At 41.1% G+C, this 25445-nt stretch overlaps 1 protein-coding gene across 1 annotated transcript in view; it reads left to right on the top strand.

Moving 5' to 3' along the window:
• The window catches only part of PDE7B (phosphodiesterase 7B), a 360697-nt gene extending 343876 nt beyond the window's left edge, over nt 1-16821 (top strand). The window contains exons 10-13 of the mRNA XM_033235376.1: nt 698-842; nt 2832-2928; nt 8619-8699; nt 12839-16821. Coding sequence (XP_033091267.1) covers nt 698-842; nt 2832-2928; nt 8619-8699; nt 12839-13074 — 559 coding nt within the window. The 3' untranslated portion in view covers nt 13075-16821. The remainder of the gene's footprint in view (nt 1-697; nt 843-2831; nt 2929-8618; nt 8700-12838) is intronic.
• Nucleotides 16822-25445: the final 8624 nt, after the last annotated feature.

Below are 25445 nucleotides of genomic sequence, written 5' to 3'. Positions count from 1 at the left end.
CTATGCACTCTACTTAAATATATTTTATTTTTAAAGGTAAATTTTACAAATATTTATAGATCTTTCCTTTATTACTTTTTATATGTGAGGTAAAGCTCTAACTTGCTTTATCTTTCTAAGATATCCCATTTTCTCTATATCATTTGTTGACTAATATATCTCTTGCCCACTGGTTTTGTAACAGTGTCTTAATTAGTTATTGTTTTTGAAGTTCCAGAATCTCTGGTCTATGTATTGTGTTCCATTGATGGATCTTTCCATCCCATAGTACCATTTACTATTATTCTCTTCATTTTTACTACTATAGTTATGCCCTTTTCTCTCTCCATGCACATCTTCACGTATGAACCCTAAAAACACACCACAGACCTCATGATTCCACTAGTCTTTTGTGTCCTCCCTAAAGCATGCATTTCTATTTGGCTTTCAGGTTTTTTCACCCATAGGAATGTCTACACTACCACAACTTCGTTTTTCAAGGTTTCAATCACTTTATACGGTTCTTGGCATGCCTCCTGTCCAAGGACGGAACTGGTGGGTGAGAGACTTGCTCTTAGGCAGTGACAGACTGGCACATTGTGTAATAAACAGAATCAAAGGCAGAAATTAGATTACAAGCCACCTGATGATGAAATCAATCACCCTCATCAAAGGGATTTGCTGTGTGTGTTTTTCTCTTTCATTCTTGTGGATGCAGACAGGATATTGAACAGCAGCTGGGCTCCTTGATCTTGGCAACAGACATCAACAGGCAGAATGAATTTTTGACCAGATTGAAAGCTCACCTCCACAATAAAGACTTAAGACTGGAGGACGCACACGACAGGCACTTTATGCTTCAGGTAAACAAAACAATAAAAGTCATTCTTTTTGTTGAGTAAAAACACTCAGCTGTGCTACAGTGAGCTATGATTGCACCACTGCACTCCAGCCTGGGTGACAGAGTGAGATCCTGTCTCTAAAAAAACACAAAACAACAAAAATCCACTCAGGGCCATGATCAATAATTTTAGCACATTTGAGAAGGAGTTATCTCCGATGGTATGAGTTAGAGCAGTGACCTATTTTAGTAAAGGCTTTGAAATGCATGAAAGTTATAAGTGGTTCCCAACCAAGCAAAATCTGGGTTTTAGGTCAACAAGTTGATAATATCTCATTTTTCTTGTTCAGTAACTCATTTATCACAGAGTAATCCTGCCGGATGGCTGCATGCAGTAAAGGTCTACCACATTTTGTGGCTTGGTATAAAATCAGCTACTGTGATACCCATGCAATTTTAAAAACCTGTTTCTGAAACACAAAAGCATATTATATTAACTACAGTACATACAAAAATTGAAAGACAAGTGGCCTCCCTTTACCTTAAACCTATTTAACTTGATTTCCTTTTACTATCTAAACTTCTGTTTTCATCTGGGTCTTAAACATGTTTATCTGGTCTTATTTTTAGGCAGCAAAAAATAAAGTCGAACTGAATTGAATTACACTGGGTCAAGTCCATTCCTGTTTTACTCCATGGCAAGAAGCCATTTGTGACATGACAAATTACATCAGGGCAGAGTGGACATCACAAATAAAAATGTGGCCTGGTATCCAAACCAGAACCTTCTTTCTTGATCTTCCATTTTCTCTTGTCTTCCTTTTCTTTTGGCTCAAAAAACAGTGAATGGACCCCAGACTCATCTAGATAGAGGAGATGGAGCTACACCTGGAGACTGAATCATGCAGTTGTGTTCCAGGCTTTCATGCTACCCTCTGTAGCTGTCCAAAGTGCTCCATCCTTGCCAGGAAATACCATACTCCCAGCTGTAGAACTATGACTCCTTCCTTATTTCTTTCCAAACTAGGCTCCTAGTCCCTGAATGGCACAAGGATCAGCCAGGTGTCTGATTGGAGTGACTAAAGCCAAGCTGTGAATAGCTGAAAGATTTGTCCTTGAACACTTGCATTTCAAAAGGAAGTCTTGCTAACTCAAATGCATTCCTTAAGGCAGAGGCTGGAGGAGGCTTCTCTGACACTTACCTACTTCAACATGTACTGGTACCCCCACTAACCAGGAAACAAATATAAGCAACTAAATTTGAAAGTTGATATGATCCAAGGCTCTTCCAGACTCCAGCATTGCTCTCTGTTCTGTGATCCCAAGGAATTGGGTCAAACCAATGAACACTGCTGGTCTCTTGGTAGCAGGTGGTGGTTGAAAGGGATCATCTCCTTCTCTGGGAATTCAAGGTAACTCTGGTAGGGTCATCATTACTGACAAAAAGCTGGCATCCCAGATCCAGACCAGTGTGAGGCAAGCCAAGAAGGCCCTAATTTAGCTGTGCAAACAAAGCATTCCTAGGTTTGATATGACTTCGTTCCCTGACTGGCAGTCTGAGTTTACACATGCAGACATAAATGCCAACACGCATAATTTAAGTGATGTATGGAGTTCGTCAGTGTGGCTACTGTGAGAGTGAGGTCCAGATGATCTCACTTGAGCCTGGCCAGGGACCCTGCAACCTCCCTGCCTGCAGGAGGTGGGACTACAGAAGGAGCCAGGCCATGGCTTTCCTTGGCCTGCCCACCCAAGTCTCTTCCAGCAAGCTACATGTCCTTGGACTGTGGCTCTTCTCTCCTCACTGCTATAAAGCCAGCGTTCTCAATGCAGGCTTTGTATAGTGGTGAATAAGTGCAGTTTCCTGAAGAAGCATGTCGGGGAGGTACTCTGTAAATATGGGCCTGGTACTGTGAGCAGACTGAACAGCCTGATAGTCCCTTTGGCTTGGGGTGCTTTGCAACTGAAGGAGGATCCTCTGACAATCTCTCCCTGCCCTCTCATTTCTCAGATCGCCTTGAAGTGTGCCGACATTTGTAATCCTTGTAGAATCTGGGAGATGAGCAAGCAGTGGAGTGAAAGGGTCTGTGAAGAATTCTACAGGCAAGGTTAGTAGTGATCCAACAGTTGAGATTTCATTGCCCTGTCTTCTTTTAGGCATTTATCCTAATAAAACAGGAAATGGCTGATCTATCATGACATTTGTTCTTTCATCAACTCTTGTTATCCTAACCTTTCTCTTTAACTCTCTTGGAACTAATCCAACGCTTTTTTGGAAAAAGTTAAAAATAAATAACATTGACGCATTGACTTACTACAGAAACAGGTAGTAATGAGGCAAAATAAAAATGAGCAAAAGTGGGACATTGATTATAAATGGCTCTCCTCTGTGGATATAAGAATGTGTGGGACAGTTTGATTTTGACTTTGACTTTCATTTTAATGAGCTAAGTGCAGCCTAAAGGCTAAATGTCGTTTGAGGTCAATGTTTTCCACTCTGACAGAAGAACTTAGACTCCTTTTGTATTCTTTCTCCTTGCTTTCTTAAAAAAAAAAAAATTAATGATGAAATTGGACACAGCTGACCAAAAAGTGAGTTCTTCCTTTCAAATATAGTTTCAACAATGAGGTAGAAGGATTTTGCTGTGAAAAGACAAGTGGCTCTGAACTAGGGTATAATTTTTTAAAGATTAACCTCATTCAGAAATAAAGCAATGAATTAGCAAGCAGGATCTTGCTGTTGGGTGGGGTATCAGCCTTTAAATACAGCCTTGTTTCTTCAGGCTGGGTTTCAATGTGCAGGATGTTTGTTCAGGCATCAGCAGTGCCCTCATGCTAGTGACAGAATCAGGTTTGAGAGGCTGAGAACAAATAAAGCTTGAAGTGTCCCACATACCAGCTCTGTGGGGAGGTCAAATAGCAACAGTGAGCCTTTTGGAGAAGGCACCATTGACAGATGCGTCAATAACATCGTGATGGCCCCAAAGACAGAAGAAGAATTGATTGAGCTCATGTGGGGCCAGAAGGCTCTGCTCACTGTATCTTTCTCTCAGAATAAAAGGGCTCACGTAACTCCTACAACTCTGTATATAATTTCACTTGAATTGAGTATAAGTGGTTAGAAATGAAAATATCAGGTCGCCCTTAAATAAAATCTCCAAGGAGGGTAAAACAAAAGGAAATATGATGAAATTGGAGCTAGGGGGCTTTAAATTGGATATAATCAATACTTTCTTTACTGTTTGATATGTTAAATATTGAAATACCATAGTGAGAGAGGGGCTAAGATCTCTGGCCTTGCAAATCAAACAATGAGACAGAGGAAAGAGTCTAGCCCACTTGGTTTTGACTCAATCATGTCCAGCATGATTAAAGTGCACAAGTCAGCATCGACTGCAGTGTAAACCTTTTGTTTTCTCATCCTGCACCTTATTTGGATTCTGAGCACCTTGGGGCAGGACCATGTCACTTAGGTAGATAGTAAGGCCCATAGTGCCAGTAAATCAAAGTTGTCAACTAAGTACAGTAAATGGTATCAACCAAGAAATGTAACCTATAAGATTTCTTTTCTCGGGCCTGGCACGGTGGCTCACGCCTGTAATCCCAGCACCTTGGGAGGCTGAGGCAGGCGGATCACCTGAGGTCAGGAGCTTGAAACCAGCCCAGCCAAATGGTGAAACCCAGTCTCTACTAAAAATACAAAAATCAGCCAGGTGTGGTGGCACCCACCTGTAGTCCCAGATACTCAGGAGACTGAAATAAAAGAATTGCTTGAACCCAGAAGGGCGGAGGTTGCAGTGAGCCGAGATCATGCCACTGCACTCCAGCCTGGGCGAGAGAGCAAGACTCTGTCTCCAAAAAAAAAAATCGTCTTTTCTCAAAACTGCTTATTGTCCTAGTAATATATGCACACATAACACAGAAAAACCTAAAACATTTGTGAGGCTGATCACTAAAAGCAGGCTTTCATATACCTTCCTCTGGCATGTTTCCTGGCAGAGGAAGAATAGAAAGAGTAGACCTAGTCCTTTTTATCTAATAGCCTTATGGTCTAGTAGAAATTCTGCTTGTTTTAAGAGAAGATTATAGGCTGGGCGCGGTGGCTCATGCCTGTAATCCCAGCACTTTGGGAGGCCGAGGCAGGCGGATCACGAGGTCAGCAGATCGAGACCATCGTGGCTAACACGGTGAAACCCCGTCTCTACTAAAAATACAAAAAAAAAAATTAGCTGGGCATGGTGGCAGGGGCCTGTAGTCCCAGCTACTTGGGAGGCTGAGGCAGGAGAATGACATCAACCGGGAGGCAGAGCTTGCAGTGAGCTGACTTCACGCCACTGCACTCCAGCCTGGGTGACAGAGTGAGACTCTGTCTCAAAAAAAAAAAGAGAAGATTAGATTCCCTGGTCATCCAAACTGCCTGTCCTCCCTACTGAATTATTATTTTTTTAATTCTATAAGGATGATTTGTGTCATTTTGATTAATCTTTCAGTTTAAGATTTGGACTCAAATCTCAGCTCATTCCAGCCTGCTCTTGGTGGGCAGGCTTCCACAGACTACTAACAGTCCTGGACAAAGTATCTTTAATGTGATTCATGATGTTAAGCAAAGGAAAACTCTTAAAATCAAGGCTGAAGACACAGGGGGAAAGGACAACAAGATCCCATGAATTAGAAAAACTGTTATATTCTCAAAACAGAGATTAGGATTCCAAATACCATATACCTCCCTCCTCATCCCCAAAAAACCTTAAAAAGTTAGACTTTGTCCTCTTGTGACTATAGATTGATATCATCTCAACCAACTAGTTTCCCAGAACCTTTTATTGAATGTCTGCTTCCAGCTTTGTCTAGTCCTCAGCAAAACTGATTGTCCTATGTACAAAACCCCACTGGAGATATTATGAAGAATACAAAGAACTACAGGTAGTCTATGCTTTGTACTCTCAAAGTACTAATTAGTATAGTTTCTACAGGAAAGAAACTATGCAAACTTCCCCTTTATATTCTCTACATTGGTTAGCAAAGTGTCTGAAACATAAGCGTGTTGAATAAATGAATGAATAAATGATCTAATTGGAAAACCTCTAATGATAGAGGTCACAGGAGAAGATCCAGTACCTTGAAAGGTAGGATCTGAGCTCAGTACAGAGTGATGTGCATTATTCTATACTTTCCAATATGGTAACAACAAGACACATGTGACTGGTTAAATTTAAATTAAAATTTAATAAATAAAAAATAGAGTTCCTCAGTCTTGTTGATCATATTTCAAGGGGCTACCACAGTGGGCAATGTAGAGAACATCTCCATAATTGCAGCAAATCCCACCGGACAGCACTGATCTAGATAGAATGGAATGGAAACCACTGAGGCAGGGATGCACCCTGCCTTGTAGACCAGCTCAGTCTCATAGAAGATAAGAATGAAAGGATTGTGGAGGCCCCTGGACACCAGGCTACAATAGAGAACATGACAATGGGCATCATCTCAAAAAGCGCATTTAGGGCAATGTATATAGTTGAAGTGGAAGAAGAATTGGAAGAAGAAAACTAGCTAAGAAGCAACAACTAAGAATAAATTATCAACACACCAGACCAGGTTAAAGCAGAGTGAAAGGCGGCCAAAAAAAGGTCATCTAAGAGGGAGAAACGGGATGTGAAACAAGATTTAAGAGGAAGAAACAAGCAGGGAGGTAGCAGGGTCTGCAGCCAGGCTCAGAAGAGATGGAGGGTGAAGGGAAGGGAGAAAAGACAACTCCTCCCAAGTGTCACACTTGACTGAAAAATCACTATTAACAGAAATATGGAGGTGAGGAGTGGAACTGGCTTTAGGAGAGTTTGTCTTAATATTATATGCTGTCCTGGCCTGCCCTCAGAAGGCTATGATCATCTGGAGTTGAAGAGTTAGGGTGGCCAGACTGCCCTGAACCACTCAGGTTAAGCCCGAATGATTTCCTCACTTCAGCCTTGAGGATTACCAGGGACAAGAAACCCCATGAGGCAGACTACAGTCTTAAAATGACAGAACTGTGGCCTCGGGAGGGCTTCAGCTCAATGGTTAAGCGCAGACACTTTGAAACCAAACTTCCTAGGCTGGAATCCAGGCTCCCCACTTTACTACTGGTGTGACCTACTGGCAACATACTGGGTCAGTATACTTAACCTTCCCTGTGTCTCAGTTTCTTCATCTGTAAAATGGGGATTATAAGGTTATTATTCGGATTAAATTAACATATGCCTGGGAGGGGGGCTCACATCTGTAATCCCAATGCTTTGGGAGGCTGAAGCAGGAGGATTACTTGAAGCCAGGAGTTTGAATCCAGCCTGAGGAACATAGAGAGATCCTTTCTCTATTTAAAAAAAAAATGAACAAAACAATATTAGCCAGGAGTGGTGGTACATGCCTGTAGTCCCAGCTACTCAGGATGCTGAAGCGGGAGGATCCCTTGAGCTCAAGTGTTCAAGGGTACAGTGAGCTATGATGGCACCACGGCACTCCAGCCTGGGTGTCAGAGTGAGAGCCTGCCTCTTACAAAAAACAATGACGATTTTTTATTAACATATGTAAAATGCTTAGAACAGTGCCTGGCACACAGTAATCACTATATAAATGTTTTTATCTCTTCTACTTTAGCAGAGTAGATTCACAACTGTGAACTTTCCACTGATTAACCAAATTAACTTTTGTGTTGGAAAAAACACTCAATGTTTTATGCTTAGGAAGGACTGATGAAGTATTTCAATGAAGTTTTATACAATGCATTTCTCCTTTGATCTTCTATTAGGTTGATGCAAATGTAATTGCGGGTTTTGCCATGGAAAGTAATGGCAAAAAAAAACACAATTACATTTGCACCAGCCTAATAGCTGACAAAGGCATTAAAAAAAAAACATTTCAAGCTGGATGCTGAGGGTTCACACCTGTAATCCCAACAGTTTGGAAGACGGAGGCAGGAGGATTGCTTGAGCTCAGGAGATTAAGACGAGTCTGGACAACATAGCAAGACCTCATCTCTACTAAAAATAAAAATTAAAAAATATATATTAGCCAGGCGTGGTGGCACATGTCTGTAGTCCGAGCTACTTGGGAGGCTAAAGCAGAAGGATTGCTTGAACCCAGGAGTTCGAGGCTGCAGTGAGCCAAGATCACGCCACTGCACTCAAGCCTGGGTGACAGAATGAGACCCTGTCTCAAAAAGAAAAAGAACACCATTCTGACCTTTATACTTTTTTCACCTTCAGTTGCATTAGGTAAAATTCTAAGGAATCAGAATGGAAGATTCTGATTAATGTTGTGGTTACAGACTGAGGTGCTGCTTAGATGAGATCTTTCTAGTCCTTCTACCTCGTTCCCTACCTACTTATTGTTCCTGGTTGTCCTCAGGTGAAACAAGACTAGGCTCAGGCAGTGTGAAAGTGGAGTGGGGAGAAGGAAGGATAAAACCTGTTTTCTTAACCTGTCACTTAAAGCCAGAACTTTTATTTCATGTGAGGAAACTTCTCATTTGTTGTTTTCTTGTTTTTATAGGTCTTGTTCAAAAATTTATTCTAGTCCCAGAGCACACCTACTTGCAATGAGCCATTATGAATGGTCATTGGAACCATGGTATTTTAAATTATTACGGAAACTACCAAAGTAAGGCAGAGCAAGACAGTGCTGAATGGTCCTTAAGTGATAACAAGTCAGGAAACAGTAATTCCCAGAATAACTTCTTCCGACGAGGTCATTAAAATTATTACTACTCATTTTATAAATTCTAGATTTCCAATGTGTGTTGTTTTTTTTTTCTTCTTCTTAGGTGAACTTGAACAGAAATTTGAACTGGAAATCAGTCCTCTTTGTAATCAACAGAAAGATTCCATCCCTAGTATACAAATTGGTGAGTTGAATTCAGTGTTAATTCCAGATAAATACCTTTGGCACATCTCACAAAAGTCACAAAGAAAAGATCTACACAGAGCTTTCCAAAGATCAGCACTGGAGGTTTAATCAACATCCTTTTGAATGGCTGAGTCCAAATTAACATTTTAATCATGACTACTCTGCTAATTATCTGTCGAGATCTTATGATACATAGGATCGAAGCTTTGTTATAGGCCCTTAACTTGTATTATTTTAATTTTGTAGTTTAGAGTAGAATCAAAACCAAAAAGAGTAGAAGAAAAGTAACAAGAATCAACTATTCGTGCTCTCTTCAGGGCTTGAAGGTGGGAATCAGCAGAATCTGCCCTAGGACCCTTCCAATCTGGGTCACTACCCCTCATCCCTAACACTCGCTCCCAAGAGCCCAATCTCTAGGCCTAGAGCCTGTGAGCCATGCTATCCCGCTGCCTCCTGGGATCCCCTATTTCACTAGTCCTTCCTTCAAAACTTATTTTCAGGTTATTCTCCTAAACCACACTCTTTCAAATGTCAATGGTGGGAAACTGTTAAAGTATGATGCCAGTGCATCCAAAATAATTATTGCTTTATCTAATTAAGTTATGCACTAGACCAAGAAGCAAATCTGTGGAAATTTTAGGCACTGTAGTGGAAGAAATATTTTTGCTCCAGTAAGAAATTCTATCACACCTTAAGACACTCCACCAATTGCACCTACCTTTAAAGCAAGTCTTTCTTTTCCTTGCAGTTTACTTCCATTGAACCTCAACTCAGAGTTTTAACTCTTTTCCTTATAAATTCTGACCCTGACTACCAGTCAAATTGTCCTTAATATTGTTATGTAGTTTTCACAATCAAACAGCTTCCTCCACCCCAAAGTTGGGAGCTGGGGGTGGTGACATAAAAAGAAAACTAGAACCCAGAAAAGATGATAATACAGAATTGCTGGGTGGCTGGCGGGGGAGTATCAGCAACAGAAATGCAGCTGCAGCCTCAGCCTCCTGGGAGGCAATTCTCTCCTATCAATTGCTTTAGCCATGGAGGTTCTGCAGACATGATTCAAAATTAGATGCTAACCAAAGTCCTGATCCTGAGGCTCCCTGTGTTAAGCTCTAGCGGGAAAGAAATTTACCAGGCAACTGTCAATGACATTTTGAACCCCCCAAACAAAAGGACTCACGTGGTTCAGCACACAACCTGGATTTGTGAGACAGACCTGATTTCAGAGATTCTGTCCTGTTGTTGTCATGAGAACACACTTATTTTGTCAGATCATATGTCCTGATTTTCAGCTCAAGAAAATGTGGTTACCATAGATACCTCTTTTAAAAAGGGGCTGGGGGTTGAGTGAATAGGAAAATCCTAGGGATGCTATACCAGCACACCAATAATAAAGAGAAAGGGAAGGTGATTATAAAACAATCCTTAGTACATAGATCTTTCTCTGCTTCTGTTCCACATCTGCCAACTCGTAGAGGTTGAGGGTTGAGAAGTGGGGTGGCAGGGACAGATCAGGCTAAACAGGAAAAACCCAAAGAGATAAACGGAACTTGGTGGATGCTACAGGCTCTAGCACCCAAGACAATGATTTTTCCAGTGGGTCCTAAGTAATGCAGCTATTTCCTCTGTCCTTATTCCTCTGACTGAAATGTTCCCCTCTTTTTCCTGCCTCAATCCAAAATGAGAATTTTCTGAGAGCTACTCTCAGGCTTAGATCTGATTTTTCTTTTTAAGTAATTTATATCTACCCAAATGGAACTAGGGCTTAATAGCTCCTCCCCAGCTCCACACTTCCCTCTCTCTACCAAATTCTACATTTTAAAAGGAAGGTATTAACCGGGTGGGGTGACTCATGCCTGTAATCCCAGCACTTTGGCAGGCTGAGGTGATTAAATCCCTTGAGGCCAGAAATTCAAAACCAGCCTGGACAACAAGGCAAAACCCCATCTCTACAAAAAATACAAAAAAATAAAATTAGCTGGGTGTGGTGCCATGTGCCTATAGTCCCAGCTGCTCAGGAGGCTGAGGCAGGAGGATTACCTGAGCCCAGGGGGTAAAGGCTGCAGTGAGCCATGATCACACCACTGCACTCCAGCCTGGGTGACAGGGTGAGACCCCATCTCTTTAAAAATTAATTAAAACAAAAAATAAAAAGGTATTAAATCAAATGAATCTCTAATTGGTGAAATCTATAGAAGGCTAAAGAGAGAGGTTTTCCTTCAATCCTTGTCTACTCTGAGGCTACCATTCCTCCCTACTCCCCCTTCCTCCCCCCAACCCCCTACCACCCCACCATTCCTCCAGGAGGACAACAGCCCAGCAATGTTAGTTCATCCCTTGAGAAGAGAGAGGCTGGCAGAACACACTGATGGAACAGGTTTCCAAATCTGATAATGTGGAAGCCTTAATTTGAAAAACTGCCTCTTAGTGTCGATTCAGACTTTAAAATCACTTTCCTACCTAGCATAAGAAGTCTTTATATCCGAAAAGTATAAATATAATGCCAGGGTCACTTAAGAAAGTGAGGCTTCTCTTTTTTTCGAGAGTGGGATTTTAAAATGTTGGATTTGTAACTTTTTTATACTGAGATAAACTTGATAAATATTCACACTTTGAACTTGAGAATAGTCTAATTTTGCAACCTGTCTTTAGATATCTAATATCGCATCTCTTTGAAGGTGAATGGTATTAGAAATTAAATATGGATATTGTGGAGGAGGTAAAGAAAATTCAAGAACAGCAAGCAAAACATGAAATCCTCATCTGTTGACAGCCTATACAACCTTACCAAAATTCCAAATACAGACATCAAGTCACTGGCTTAACTTTCCCCCTCCAGTTCAGGTTCTCTACTATGATCTCACAATATTTAAATCATATTTCACATAAGATGAGACAATGCAGAAACGTATAGTAACACTGTGTATTGCTGCATCCCTCTTCCATCTCTATGGCATTCTCAAAGGCCAAGTGTCTGCTGTTTGTCCAACAAAAAGATAATCAAATCTAGCCTTGTAATTCACATGCCTGTAAACATACAGGATTAGCTGTTGGAAATTTTTGCTAGGCTGAATAACATTTGCCTTTCTCCCCACAGCTACACATCAAGGAAATACAATAAAACCTAAATAAGTCCAAGTTTGTGATGATTCCAATAAACAAGTCATGTTTATTACGAAAAGCACATTAACGCAGCAAAACACGATTAGAAAGCAACAAATCTTAAATATGTAAGAGAACAGACATGCAAACAAAGAGGTCTCATAGCAAACAATCTTATCTAGTCATTAAAGCAGGACTTTTATACAAGTAAAATTCTGTATTGAAAATGAGTGAACTTTATTTAAACTTAGTTATTTAACATAACTGAAAGCAAGACAGGACTGTAAAATGATCATCTTGAAAAAGATATCCCACAGGGTAAGGGTATGAATTATTCAGCTGATCTAAATTTGTGAGGTGTCCCTTTCTGGTGTCATTTGCCCTCTCCATCCCTTCCCCACCTGCCTTCTTTAGCTCCGGCAGAGACTTTTTTATTTTTTAAAACATTTTTTACTTATACGTCTTTCTCTCTCTGCAAATAATAGCCAGTATTCACTGGGAGTTTACTATGTGCCAAGAGTTTTCTAAGCATTGTACGTACATTAAGTCATTTAATTGTCATAACAGCCCTATGAGTTTAGTATTCGCTTTAGCATCTTTTTACAAATTACAAATGAGGAAACTGAGGCACAAAGCCATTCAGGGACAAGCCCAAAGTGACACATCTTATGCTCCTAGGCTGAGGGTAGCCACCATCCTCTTGCTTGCCCTCCTGGCCCGGGAGCTGGACATTTTTATTAGGCTGAAAACATTTGCCATTTCGCCCCACAGCTACACATCAAGGAAATACAATAAAACCTAAGTAAGCCCGGGCGTGGTGGCTCAGGCCTGTAATCCCAGCACTTTGGGAGCCCAGGACAGGTGGATCACTTGGGGTCAGGTGTTCGAGACCAACCTGGCCAACATGGGGAAACCCCATCTCTACTAAAGATACAAAAATTAGTCGGGCATGGTGGGTCCCCAGTCATGCTTGGGAGGGAGAAAGCAGCGGGTTTCACCGCCCCGTGGTGCTGAGTCTGGCCTTGCCTGTTCTAGGTTTCATGAGCTACATCGTGGAGCCGCTCTTCCGGGAATGGGCCCATTTCACGGGAAACAGCGCACTGTCGGAGAACATGCTGGGTCACCTCGCGCACAACAAGGCCCAGTGGAAGAGCCTGTTGCCCAAGCAGCACAGAAGCAGGGGCAGCAGTGGCAGCGGGCCCGATCAGGACCACGCAGGCCAAGGGACTGAGAGCGAGGAGCAGAGGGCGCGGGAAGGCGACAGCCCCTAGAGGCCAGCCCAGCTCAGAGGCAGAGAGGATGCTTTCCTCCGGCAGGGACCCCAGAGGGCAGAAGCAGCGTGGAGGGGCCCTCACCCAGCAACCCAGCCAGTTTCTGGGTGTTGTCCTGGGGCTCTTTGGAACGCCACCTTCCTCCCACTTACCCGCCCCCCCTCCTTTTCGCAAATGTACAGAAGCCATTTGTCACCTCAGCATTCGCTGCCGAAATGAGCAACTACATTCAGTAATGTGGGAGCTGATCCCACGGGCAGGCTCACCCTGCTCCAGGAGAAGACTAGGAGGAAGGAGGTGCTCCTGCCCTGTCCGACATGGCCCCGGGTCGCACTGGAACAGGCAGCAGTTCCTAAGTCTGGAGCGTTTGAGCGTTTGCCGTCTGACTGCTGATCTGCGTGACAGAAACACCAGCATATTTGCAACGCCAAGGATATTGGTCTTAAGTGCAAGAGCACAAATGAGAGTGTGAGAGAAAGTACTTTCTATTTTAATAATAATTATTATAAAAATAATAAATCTTTTTAACTTTTATATTTTATGCACTAGACAATGGATCTGCAACTTTGGACTAAGATCATTCAATGTACCCAAACTTGAACAGGGGGTTCATTGTTTTGCTATTGACTTTATTATGCCACTTTGGGGCAGAGACTTGGCATCTTCTCAGTTTAAGAAACCATGTTTCCTATCCAATCCGAAGGGAAGGTGCTGTACAGTTCATTCCTTTGCACCATTAGCCAATCTGTCTTTTATGGATTCCATGACATGTTTATATTCACCCATGTACATTTTCTGTAAATACCAAACGCTACTGATTCCCATGCCAAAATACATGAGTATTATGGGATTGCTACCTGTATAAACAATGGCACTGTGAACAGAATACTGTTAGTTTTAATACAAGAGAATGCATTTGTAAATATGGTATAGAGTTTATTAATATACTATTGTTTGCAGATAAAGGCCTTAACTTTAAACATCTTTCATCTTCTGAAAGCTGCCCAACTTAAATCCTCATAGATGTCTTTCTCAACTGCCTTCCCATGTCCATCTGTGTGTTTTCCAGCTAAGGTCACAAACCAAAACTGAATAAAGTCTTTGAGGAAACATTTTGGAAATTTCACATGCATTCCGCTTGAGACCATAGTGTTTAATCTATGGCACCAAGCATCGTTTCCTCAGATTAATGAGACCCTTCAACAAGCCTGAATCAGTCACTTTTCAACGCAGCGATGTTTTAACAAGCCAGCTGCTAAGCTTGTGTTTATGTGACTCTTGTTACAGAACATGGTGGTGCGTCAGCGTCACAGGAGACATAGCAGGTCTCAAAAACCTTCTATGACCCTGTCATTTAACCATCAGGGAATTCCCTGCTCCCGTGCCACACATTTGTCTATTATGGCTACAGTACCAAAGTACTTTTGGTGTTTGGTTGGTGTGCATTTCTTTAGTGTCAATAGTAACTGGATTTTTCTTTTTTCTTAATCTCATGTGAACAACTACCCAACTGTTTAGCTGAAGTTGGTATTATTTAAGTAAAGAAAATATTTCAGTTTTATAACAGACTTTACCTTCCTGGTAGGTCATTGTAGTTAATTATGTCTCTAGCTTGGAGTGTCACCTTGAAATTTCATTGCCATTTTTTCTGCAGACACTTGGCCATAAAATCTGTTGTTACAGCGTTCTTCTCTAGGCTGCTAAATGCTGTGCATTGAACCTTTTCTTTAGAAGTTTCACCATAACTAATATTAGATGAAAATTGTTGATGCCCCTTTCTTTTTAAACAGTGTGGTAGTGGGAGATGACTGTTCCTGCCACTATCAACCTGATCCTCGTGCTGATAGAATGACAGCTAGCACTCATTTCCTAAGTGCAACTGTTGTGGAGATTTTTCTCCTAACATACAAATGAAATACTGATTGGCCTGTAATAAGTTCCTATAGAGAGACCGAGGCTTGCAGAATTAAGATTCAGGGGAAACTTTGGAGAGTTGATTATATTTTCATTAAAGTAGGAGAGACTGTCAGATGGTGCTAAAGAAAGTGTGACGATCTTATGAAACAGGTGGATGGTAAGTTGAAATTAATGATGTGGGTAAGAAGGAAGGTTGCGGAAAGTTAACACTAGCTTTTTATTTTTTATTTTTTCTGTAAAACCATGAACTGATATATTTTTCTTTATCACTTTAGTGTTCTGCAGTTCTCAGCTTGCTGAGGCCCCAAAAGTGAATATGTCAGATGTATTTCTGTTTCCAAACTTGTCTTACTTTGGTTTGATGGTACAGAGGCGGCTTTTGAGTAGTCTATTTTTAATGTATATGAGGTCAAATCAAGGAAGGCAATTGCTGGGGACAAGAAAAGTAGAGGTAAGAAAGAAGACACTATTTTAGCTAATGGGGTTTCTGCCTTGGGACAAAAAAATTGCTTTGTTTAAATTATAATTATATAATAATTTAAATAAATGAGATTGGAGGTGTTCTTAGTTCAGAGTTGATAGGGCAAAAGTGTTTATGTTACAATTAGATCTTGAATAAGAGCTCACAGAGAAAAAACTACCAAATATCCAACGGGTAAGCCCATGATGTAGCCACTAGTACAATAAAAAGCTGAAGTAAAATGAGGCATAAACTGGATGCAGCTGCCTCCTTCATTCAACTGGAGAGTTCTTGAGTTCCTCATTTGTTGGTAAAAAGAAAAAGACTGAAAATGTCTCTTTTTTTCTTGCCTATTAGTGGCTCTCTTGCAATATTTCAATAGAAGTCCAATTACTAGTTCAAACACAGTGGCTGGGCACGGTGGCTCACGCCTGTAATCCCAGCACTTTGGGAGACCAAGGTGGGCAAATCACAAGGTCAGGAGATCGAGACCATTCTGACCAACATGGTGAAACCCTGTCTCTACTAAAATACAAAAATTAGCTGGGCATGGCAGTGTGTGCCTGTAATCCCAGCTACTCAGGAAGCTGGGGCAGGAGAATCACTTGAACCTGGGAGGTGGAGGTTGTAGTGATCCGAGATCGCGCCACTGTACTTCAGCCTGGCAACAGAGCTAGACTCTGTCTCAAAGAAAAAACAAAAACAAAAAAACACAGCTATTGGATCATCCACAGATTTTTTCTTTACAATCTTGTTCTCCTTGTCCATGGACCATCAATAGTTGATTCACCAAGTTTAATTCTTCCATTGCTTGAGAAGAAAGGAATCAAAGGACTGTGTGTAGTAAGCTGGCAGTAAAGTTAAGATCAAATTAAGACACAGAGAGAGAATATATATCACTGCCAGACCTGATAGGCAAAACCTGCTCTTCCTTTTGATAGCAGTGATGAATTGTCAGGACCTTATTTATGAAACCCTGACCTACCTGTAACTCCCTGCTAGGCTAAGTAAAAACCAGGCTCTTTCTCCCTGCTTATGGCTCCCCACAAAGGGGCTTGCAGCGTGTCCTGCAACTTTGTCTTCAGTTAGTGCTTCCTACAAAACTAGGACTTGTTTTGTAATCTTTTCTCATGCTGAATCAGATCTGCTCACTGATTTAGGTTTGGTTATGAGCTTGTATCTCACTGTATTTCTCATGCTTTGTTCCTTTAAACAGATCCTTTAAATTGTGTCATTTTGTGTACACATGTGAGGTTTGGAAAAGAAAAAAAAAAAAAACACACCTTGTGAGTTTTGCTCAAAATGTGGCCTAAGTAGCCATTGGCATGTCTAGATGAACAATTAAAAATAAAGATAATTTCTTTAAAATATCACAAGATGAAAATATCCTAATTCTCACCAGGTAACATGTTACCAGCCAACGAATTAGATTCAATAAAAGGAACCCACTGCTCAGGAGAGGAAACATTCAAGGAAAGAACACAGATGCAAACATGGTCCACATGACTCATTCCACTTTGGGGGCACAGAAACGCCCGTGTCCATGAAGGTATCACTTGCTCCTTAGTGCCAAGTTAGGGAAACAGGGCCACCATTCAGCTTTCCATTTCCTCAGAGTCCTGATATTTTTCTGACTCATATTTGTCAACCTCATATGTGAATGAGAATGAGGTACAATGTTTTAAGTTGTAAAAACATAGCCAACTCAGTGCAAGAATTATTTGTGAAAAATATGGTCTCACATTTCAGGATTACAGGCCATGAAGAACAATGGAACAGTTCAAGCAGAACAACTGAGTATTCTAAAGCCATCTGGAAATAGAGGAGAAAAAGAACACTACCAATGTTTCCAATGTTTTCTTGTATCTTTATGTATTCTCCCATATTCATTTTATTAAGATCGGTGTTCAGAATCCCTCTGATTCCTTAATGACTCCCCATGTTTGAATGCAAAGCTACTTTTTCATTTGTGGACATTCTATATCACAAAGCTAAAATCAAAAGAGATGCCCCACTAGTTGTGTAAAGGTCAGGCATGACTTTCAAATGTACATGGGAACCTAGCTGAAACACTGGCAAATAGGCCAAGCCTACATGAGCAGTTAGATTTCAATTAAAGAAATATTGATTGAGGATCTACTATGTGCCAGATGTTGTGCTAGATCTTGGGATTTAAAAAGACCCAGAACCTCCAAGAGCATTCAGACTTGTGCCAGAGACTGGTGTTACCAGTGAACACTTCTTAGAGAATTCGTGAAACACCTATGATTGCTCAAATGCAGCTAAAGCTCCCTCCTAGCATACAACACAATAGAAAGCAGATACACTTCCAACACAGAAATGGATCCCAATCCTAGTTCTGTCATTAACTTATCCTCTGACTAGAGAGAAATTACTAAAACTGCTATAAAATTATTTCAAGATGGCTGGGTGTGGTGGCTCATGTCTGTAATGCCAGCACTTTGGGAGGCCAAGGAGGGGGTGGATCATGGGGTCAGGAGTTCAAGACCAGCTTGGCCAAGATGGTGAAACCCTGTCTCTACTAAAAATACAAAAATTAGCCAGGCGTAGTGGTGGGCTCCTGTAATCCCAGCTACTCGGGAGGCTGAGACAGGAGAATCGCTTGAACCCGGGAGGCAGAGGTTGCAGTGAGCCAAGTTTGCGCTGCTGCACTCTAGCCTGGGCGACAAAGCAAGACTCTATCTCAAAAAAAAATAATAATTTCAAGACAATATTTTTTATGGTATTGTTGTGGCAATTAAAAGAGTTTGCATACAAAAAGCACCAAGCATGCTCTCTGGTACATGGCAGATGCTCAGTAGACACAGGTTCTCCCTTAAATTACAGACAACTTGCCAAATAGCCATTCCTGCATGCATAAAGAAAGGGGAGAGTTTACAGGGGAGAAAACATAGTAAAAAGTTGGTTTCACGAGAGATTATTAGAAAAAAAAGTTTAAGTTATAGCTGATACGGTTTGAAAATGTAAGATTGGCTTGTCTTAGTCACCTAAGCAATGATGTATCATTGATTCCATTGCCTGAAATTCAAATTCTCATATTAAAAGTGCTGATATAATCTTTAGTATTTTCTTTCCTTTTAAGGAAGCAATGCAGTAGGGTTTTAAAGCATTGTCAGGGCACGGTGGCTCACATCTGTAATTCTAGCACCTTGGGAGGCTGAGGCAAGAGGATTGCTCGCATCCAGGAATTTGAGACCAGCCTGGACAACATAGTGAGACCCCATCTCTACAAAAAAATTTTTTTAAATACATAAACTAAAGTATAGGCTCTGGACTGGGTACAGTGGCTTACACTATCTTAGCACTTTGGTAGGCAAAGGTGGGAGGATCACTTGAGGCCAAGAGTTCAAGACCAGCCTGAGCAACACAGCAAGACCTCTGTCTCTACAAAAAGAATTAAAAAAAAAAAAAATGTGGGTTTTAGAGTCAGACCAGAATTTAAATCCCTCATTATCATTAACTACCTAACCCTAGGCAATTTGTTTAATCTCTGAGTCTCCATCTCCTCATGTATAAAATAGTAACATCAACCTCCTGGGTGGTCATGAGGGTGAAATCAGGGGGAGGGGGGAGGAGGGAGGGATTGCATTGGGGAGTTATACATGATATAAACGTTATGCACATGTACCCTAGAACTTAAAGTATAATTAAAAAAAAAAAAAACATATAGCACAATTTCTAGCAAAAAGGGAGTACTCAAAAAAGGTAAATTCCTACATCACTTAAGGAAACAATATCTACGAAGTGGGAGTTAGGATACATCTTTCACTTTCTGTAGATTGTGCCAATTTTTGTGCAAATGAAAACAAGATGCATTAACAGAGACTGAGAGTGAGTATATCTGCACATGGCCAGGTCGGTCATAAAAATAATCCTTGTATCATGGACAAAAAAAAACTATTTTAAAAAGTGATTAAAGAAAAAAAGACAGTGACCCACAGGTGCTAAGGATACACTGATAAGACCAAGGACAAATAAGGGACTATTTCTTACGATTTTAAAGTAAATATTCCTCAGGTCAGTCAGAGAGAACTAGTCCGTCTGGTTAATCTAAGACTTTCCTGGAGTTGACAAGAATACAACCCTGGCTAGACAGAAGGATTAGTCAAATAAGCAAAACTTGATAACCTGTCAAGTTTTCATGAAGTCTACTCAAATCCTACAATTCCTGTCCATCAAGGTTCCTGGTAGCCCTTGCCTTTGTCACCTCTTCATCAGATCTTTTCTGGCCACTGACAATAGAGGCTGAGGACTCCTGGGAAGTCTCCACAAATAGATGGTCCTGGGCAACAGAGGCAGACCCCATCTCTACTAAACATTTTAGAAAATTAGCCAGGCATGCACAGCGGTGGTCCCAGCTACTTGGGAGGCTGAGGTGGGAGAAGCGCTTGAGACCAGGAGGACAAGGCTGCCGTCATCTATGTGCCACTGCACTCCAGTGGTGACAAGACTTTGTCTCAAAATTTTAATTTAATTTAAATTTTAATTTTAATGTAAAACTCAATTCTAAACTAACATTTTCCAAATTGCATAAAAATGTGTGTGCCCAAAGATGTTTGTTAAGTGTTCCCTGAAAAAAAAAAAATGGCTTCGTAGCCAAAGAATTTTGAGAAAACATGAATTAAATACGTAGGTTTTGCTCAAAGATGTTTATTAAGTGTTCTCTGGGGGAAAAATGGCTTCATAGTCAAAGAATTTTGAGAAACAATGGATTAAATGCATAGGTTTTGCCCCTGTCTGCTTCCCAGAATGCTCAAGTGCATCTTCAACAAGGTGATACAGATGACACTGTTTGGATCTAGTTTTGATTTCATATCACAAAATCTTCCTTAACTATTCCAACCCAGGATGATCTATCATTTTATCATTACTGATTTTTAGCTGTTTTGTGTTATCATTAATGATGTATGTGTGTGTGTGTTCTGCCCAATTTGAGGTGTAATTTGGCATGGCGGTTAACTTGCCCGAGTTTGTGGCTTGACTTTACCACTTAGTAGGTATCTGACCTTGGGACAGTTTTCAAACTTTCCATGCCTCAGTTTCTTTATCTGTAAAATGGTGATTAAAATATTACCTATTTCATAAGGGTTTTGAAGATTAAAAGAGTTCAGGTATGGAAAGCCCTTTGAATGATGCCTGCCAGAGAGAAAAGCACTAAGTATTAGCAAAAGACATCATCTTCTCCCTTCATCCCCCTCTTAACCTGACTTGTAAGCTCTTTGATAACAGGGATAACTACCCCTTTCAAAACTATTCTTGGCTGGGCGCAGTGGCTCACGCCTGTAATCCCAACACTTTGGGAGGCCAAGAGGGGGTGGATCATGAGGTCAGGAGTTCGAAACCAGGCTGACCAAGATGGTGAAACCCCATCTCTACTAAAAATACACAAATTAGCCAGGCGTGGTGGCAGGCGCCTGTAATCCAGCTACTCGGGAGGCTGAGGCAGAAGAATCACTTGAACTCAGGAGGCAGAGGCTGCAGTGAGCTGAGATCACACCACTGCGTTCTAGCCTGGGTGACAGAGCAAAACTCCGTCTCAAAAAACAAACAAACAAAACTATTCTCCATAGCGTAGCCAAGGAGATACTGAATAAATACGTATTAAATGAAAGAACATATTTTTGATGGACAAATTGGAAATCATATCAGATTATTATGTTAACATTTAAATCCAAACAAGTAAACTCCAATTGTAACAATCAATGTCCCAATAATTTGAATGCAGATGCCGTGTTTTTCAGGTCCACAGTTGCTATCTGGCAGACCTTTAGCGTCTTCAAGAACATGGTTTAGGAAAACAAGAGTTTTTCTCCTCTCAGTTTATGAGCATACTCTTCTGAGTGATGACAGTAGAAATAATTTCCCGGAAGGACTTGATATCCAAAGATCTCTAGGTTTTTCTCTGTACAACTGGAAAAGAAACCAACAGAAACACCACTAAATTGCTTCCTTTGTGGGACAAATGTGAGTCTGTTGTAATGCACAATCCAAGAGAAGACAGAGACAAATCCCAGTGCTCATCTTTAAAAAAGAACAGGGAATGGCAGATGAGTCTCTTTATTTTATCCTTGTTAAAAGTACTTCAGATTACACATAACCTACTCCTACTCTTCTTCCCAGTAAGCAATTATATGTGCATTTTTTAAGTTGTCAGCAAAGTAAGCCTAATGGACCAAAATGTACGATCAGTTTTGGGGGTTATTTATTTCTTCCTTCTTCCCACTGCTATAATTTACTTTGAGCCTGTTTTTAACAGGAGAGTCAGACTTTACATTTCAATGAATTCATTTTCTCAGAAACATCTGTCTCAGTCCACACTTGAAAAAAAAAAAAAAGAAAAACTTCTACATGAAAACAAAAGATCTGTAGTGTTACAGAATAGCATAAGTGAGAATTATACTCTACAATTATCAGTTTTCAAGCATTAACCTTACTGAGATGGAGGCAACAAAAAGTTCTGATAGGTCTTTCAATACTTGCATTATGTAACATGTACTGAAATATTTCTGAGATGCCTCTACTGACTTTAGTTATTAAAAATGTGTTATTTTAGAAATAGTTTATCAAAAAATACCTTTTGGCATCTGGAGCTTTATCTTAAACTCTGATGGAAAGGTTGAGATTTTTTTTCTCTAAACAGTGTGGGCTTTTCTTGTTGTTTGAGACAGAGTCTCGCTCTGTTGCCCAGGCTGGAGTGCAGTGGTGCAATCCTGGCTCACTGCAACCTCCTCCTCCCGAGTTCAAGTGATTCTCATGCCTCAGCCTCCTAAGTAGCTGGGATTAGGATTACAGGCACATGCCACCATGCCCAGCTAATTTTTGTATTTTTAGTAGAGACGAGGTTTTGCCATGTTAGCCAGGCTGGTCTCAAACTCTTGACCTCAAGTGATCCATCCTCCTCAGCCTCCCAAAGTGCTGGGATTACAGGCTTGAGCCACCGTGCCCAGCCTCCGTGTGTTTTGAGTAGTAGGTTTCCAGTTCTTAAGTAGTGAACATTTAGTGAATGTTCGGCCGCACCACCAATCTGCAGAAATGTCAGGCAGCCAGGCACAGGCCCTATTCCCACAGTGATTGTCTAGTCACTGCACAGACTGTGAAGCCCCCAGGCACCAGTGCCAGCCTCTGAGGAGGATGAGATGAGAAAAACCTTCCACAGGGTGGGCAGGCCACAGTGCAAGGGCTGTGTGCCAGGACCTCATCCTGCTGAGAGTTGGGGTATGTACAAGTGTCATTGAGAAAGGCCTAGGATTGTGGAGGGAGGTGGGTAACCTGACTCGAATATCTAAAATGTATGTGACATGTCAATAAAGTTTTATTTGGGCTAGCAAGCAAACCAGAAGCAATTAACTAGACATCGTTTCTTCTTTGAATAGTCAGAGCTAAGTGTTCTAGGAACACAAACATTTTTGTACACATTATTGGTAAAGGCTCTGACCAGATGTCAAGTATATTGGCAAATTTTGTACATATAAATCGGGTGACTTGTAAGAAGTGTTCACTGAGGCTTAATTTTATTTCAGAAACAACAGCATTACTGCCTAGTTTGCAATTTATAGTGAGCATTAGAGCTGATGTTGTGTGTTCCTTGCACTGTATTGACACTTGTGCACAGCAGGCATTGGCCAGAAACAATGGTGGTGCCATCTATGTTCCATTTGCTGCAAGAGATTACTCAACTCTTATTCTAACTCAAATGAGACTGTCAATGAAGATAGGAGGCATGGAGAACTGACAAGAGGAGTAAATTTATATTGATTCTGTATCCTGTGAAGGAAAATAAGCATTTAAGAAAAACCAAGATGAATCAAAATTACTCACTGAGTATGAGTTTCCAAGGGCTGCCCTCACAGATTACCAGAGTGACTCCAAACACAAAAATGTATTCTCTCACAGTTCTGGAGGCGAGAAGTCTAAAATTCAGGTATCAGCAGGTCTCTGAGCTCTCTGAAGCTACCAGGAAAGAGTCCTTCCTTCCCTCTTCTAGCTCCCAGAGGTCACCAGAAATCCGTGCTGGTCCTTGAGTTGTGGTAGCATAACTCCAACCTTTGCCTCCATCTTCACAGGCCTTCATCCCCATGGGTCTGTTTTCCCTTCTTATATGGACAGGAGCCAGGGACTAGGGCCCACCCTAATCCCATATGGCTTCATCTTAACTAATTACATCTGCAAAGACTCTATTGCCAAGTAAGGTCATATTCTGAGGTTCTGGATGGACACGAACTATAGGGGGCAGTATTCAGCTGAGGACACCTAGACACTCCTCACTCACCCACCCAATGCTTTACCTCCTGCCCGTCCCCAGTACACACACACACGCTCCATATGCATCTGTCAGACTTTTTTTTTCTTTAACTTTTTATTTGGAGATAATTGTAGATTTAAATGTTCTTGTAAGAAATAATACAGAGTTGGAACTTGGGGGTAAGTGGTCAAAATGAAAATAAAAGAAACAATAGAGAGGCAGGGTACAGCCGCTGATGCCTGTAATCCCAACACATTAGGAGGCTGAGGCAGGATGATCACTTGAGGCTAGGAGTTTGAGACCAGCCTGGGCAACATAGCAAGACCTCATCTCTACTAAATTTTTTTTTTTTTTTAATTAGCTGGGTGTAATGGCACACACCTATAGTCTCAGCTACTTGGGAGGCTGAGGTGGGAGGATCACTTGAGCCCAAAGGTTGAGGCTGCAGGGAGCTGTTTCACACCACTGCACTCCTGCCTGGGGCAACAGAGTGAGATCCTATCTCAAAAAAGAAAAGAAAAAGAAATAGAAAGATCCTGTGAACTCTTCACCCACTTTACCCAATTTTCCCCAATGGTAACATCTTGTATAACTGTATTACAATATCACAACCAGGAAATCAACATTGATAATCCAGTGACATGCATTTGTGTGTGTGTGTGTGTGTGTGATATCTTTCAGATTTCACCTTAATGACAGCATTGAGATAATGTTTCAGGTTTGAGATTTGGTTGTTTTTGTATATTTGCAGGTAGAGTCTGAGGAAATGTGGAGAAGTTTCATGCAAGGAGGAACAAAACACATCTTTGTTTCTCTCTTCCATATCCTTTCCTTACTAATTCAGACCTGGCTCAGGAAAACAAAACAAAACAAAACAAAACAAAAAAACACTCTTCAGAATCCCAATGGCATCAGCCATCTGGAGATGACAGTATGATTCTTGTTCTACATTTCAGCTTCTTCACTATTTCATCATTGATTTCCCAAATACTTTCATTCATTCATTCATTTGTGCAACAAATATACATGAAGCACCACGTTTGTGTTAGGTGTTGGGGATACAATGATAACTGTCTTCTCTGTGCTTACAATAAAGTGAGCAACTAGGGAGAATTCATAATCAGCAAATAATAATTAGTGAAATAACAGGAGAAGTAGGAGAAGGCGGGATCATAGAAGGGAAACCTAACCCACGACAGGGTGTGGAGAAGTCAGGAAGTCCTCCCAGAGGAAGGGATGCCTAAGTCGAGATACAAATGAAGAGTGAGGCAAGGGGAGGAATCTGGGAAGAAGAACTGTTCCTGACCAAGGGACAATAGTTGAAGTGTTTCTGAGGATGAAAAATATCCCCAGAAACATCAAGAAACTGAAAAAAAAATTAACACTCAAAGGATTTATGTAGGTAGTTGTGCAGATAAAAAGGAAAAGTTAAAGACATAGAAAATGATAGGTGCAACAGTTCCTGATAAGCATGGGACTCAGAATAGGCGGCTTGGGAGATGAGGTCGACTCACCACCATTGTGATAGGTGGGAAGGAGATGAAGCCATGTGGGACACAATTATGTTCATGCATTTTGTGGCAAAAGTTGCAGAATTCTTGTCTGGTAACCTGTACATTCTGGGTCCAGTACAATGCACAGGAATCTGCTGGAGTGAAGGGGGTGATGGCAGGGCCAAAAGTGGGAGAAAAGAGAGGAAATCAATAGCATATCTGTATATGAGAGAGTGTT

Source organism: Trachypithecus francoisi, unplaced genomic scaffold, assembly GCF_009764315.1.
Source record: "Trachypithecus francoisi isolate TF-2019V2 unplaced genomic scaffold, Tfra_2.0 Lachesis_group15, whole genome shotgun sequence".
Lineage (NCBI taxonomy): Eukaryota > Metazoa > Chordata > Mammalia > Primates > Cercopithecidae > Trachypithecus > Trachypithecus francoisi.
Note: the sequence above shows the minus strand (reverse complement) of the source record. Positions and strands in the feature narration are given on the sequence as shown.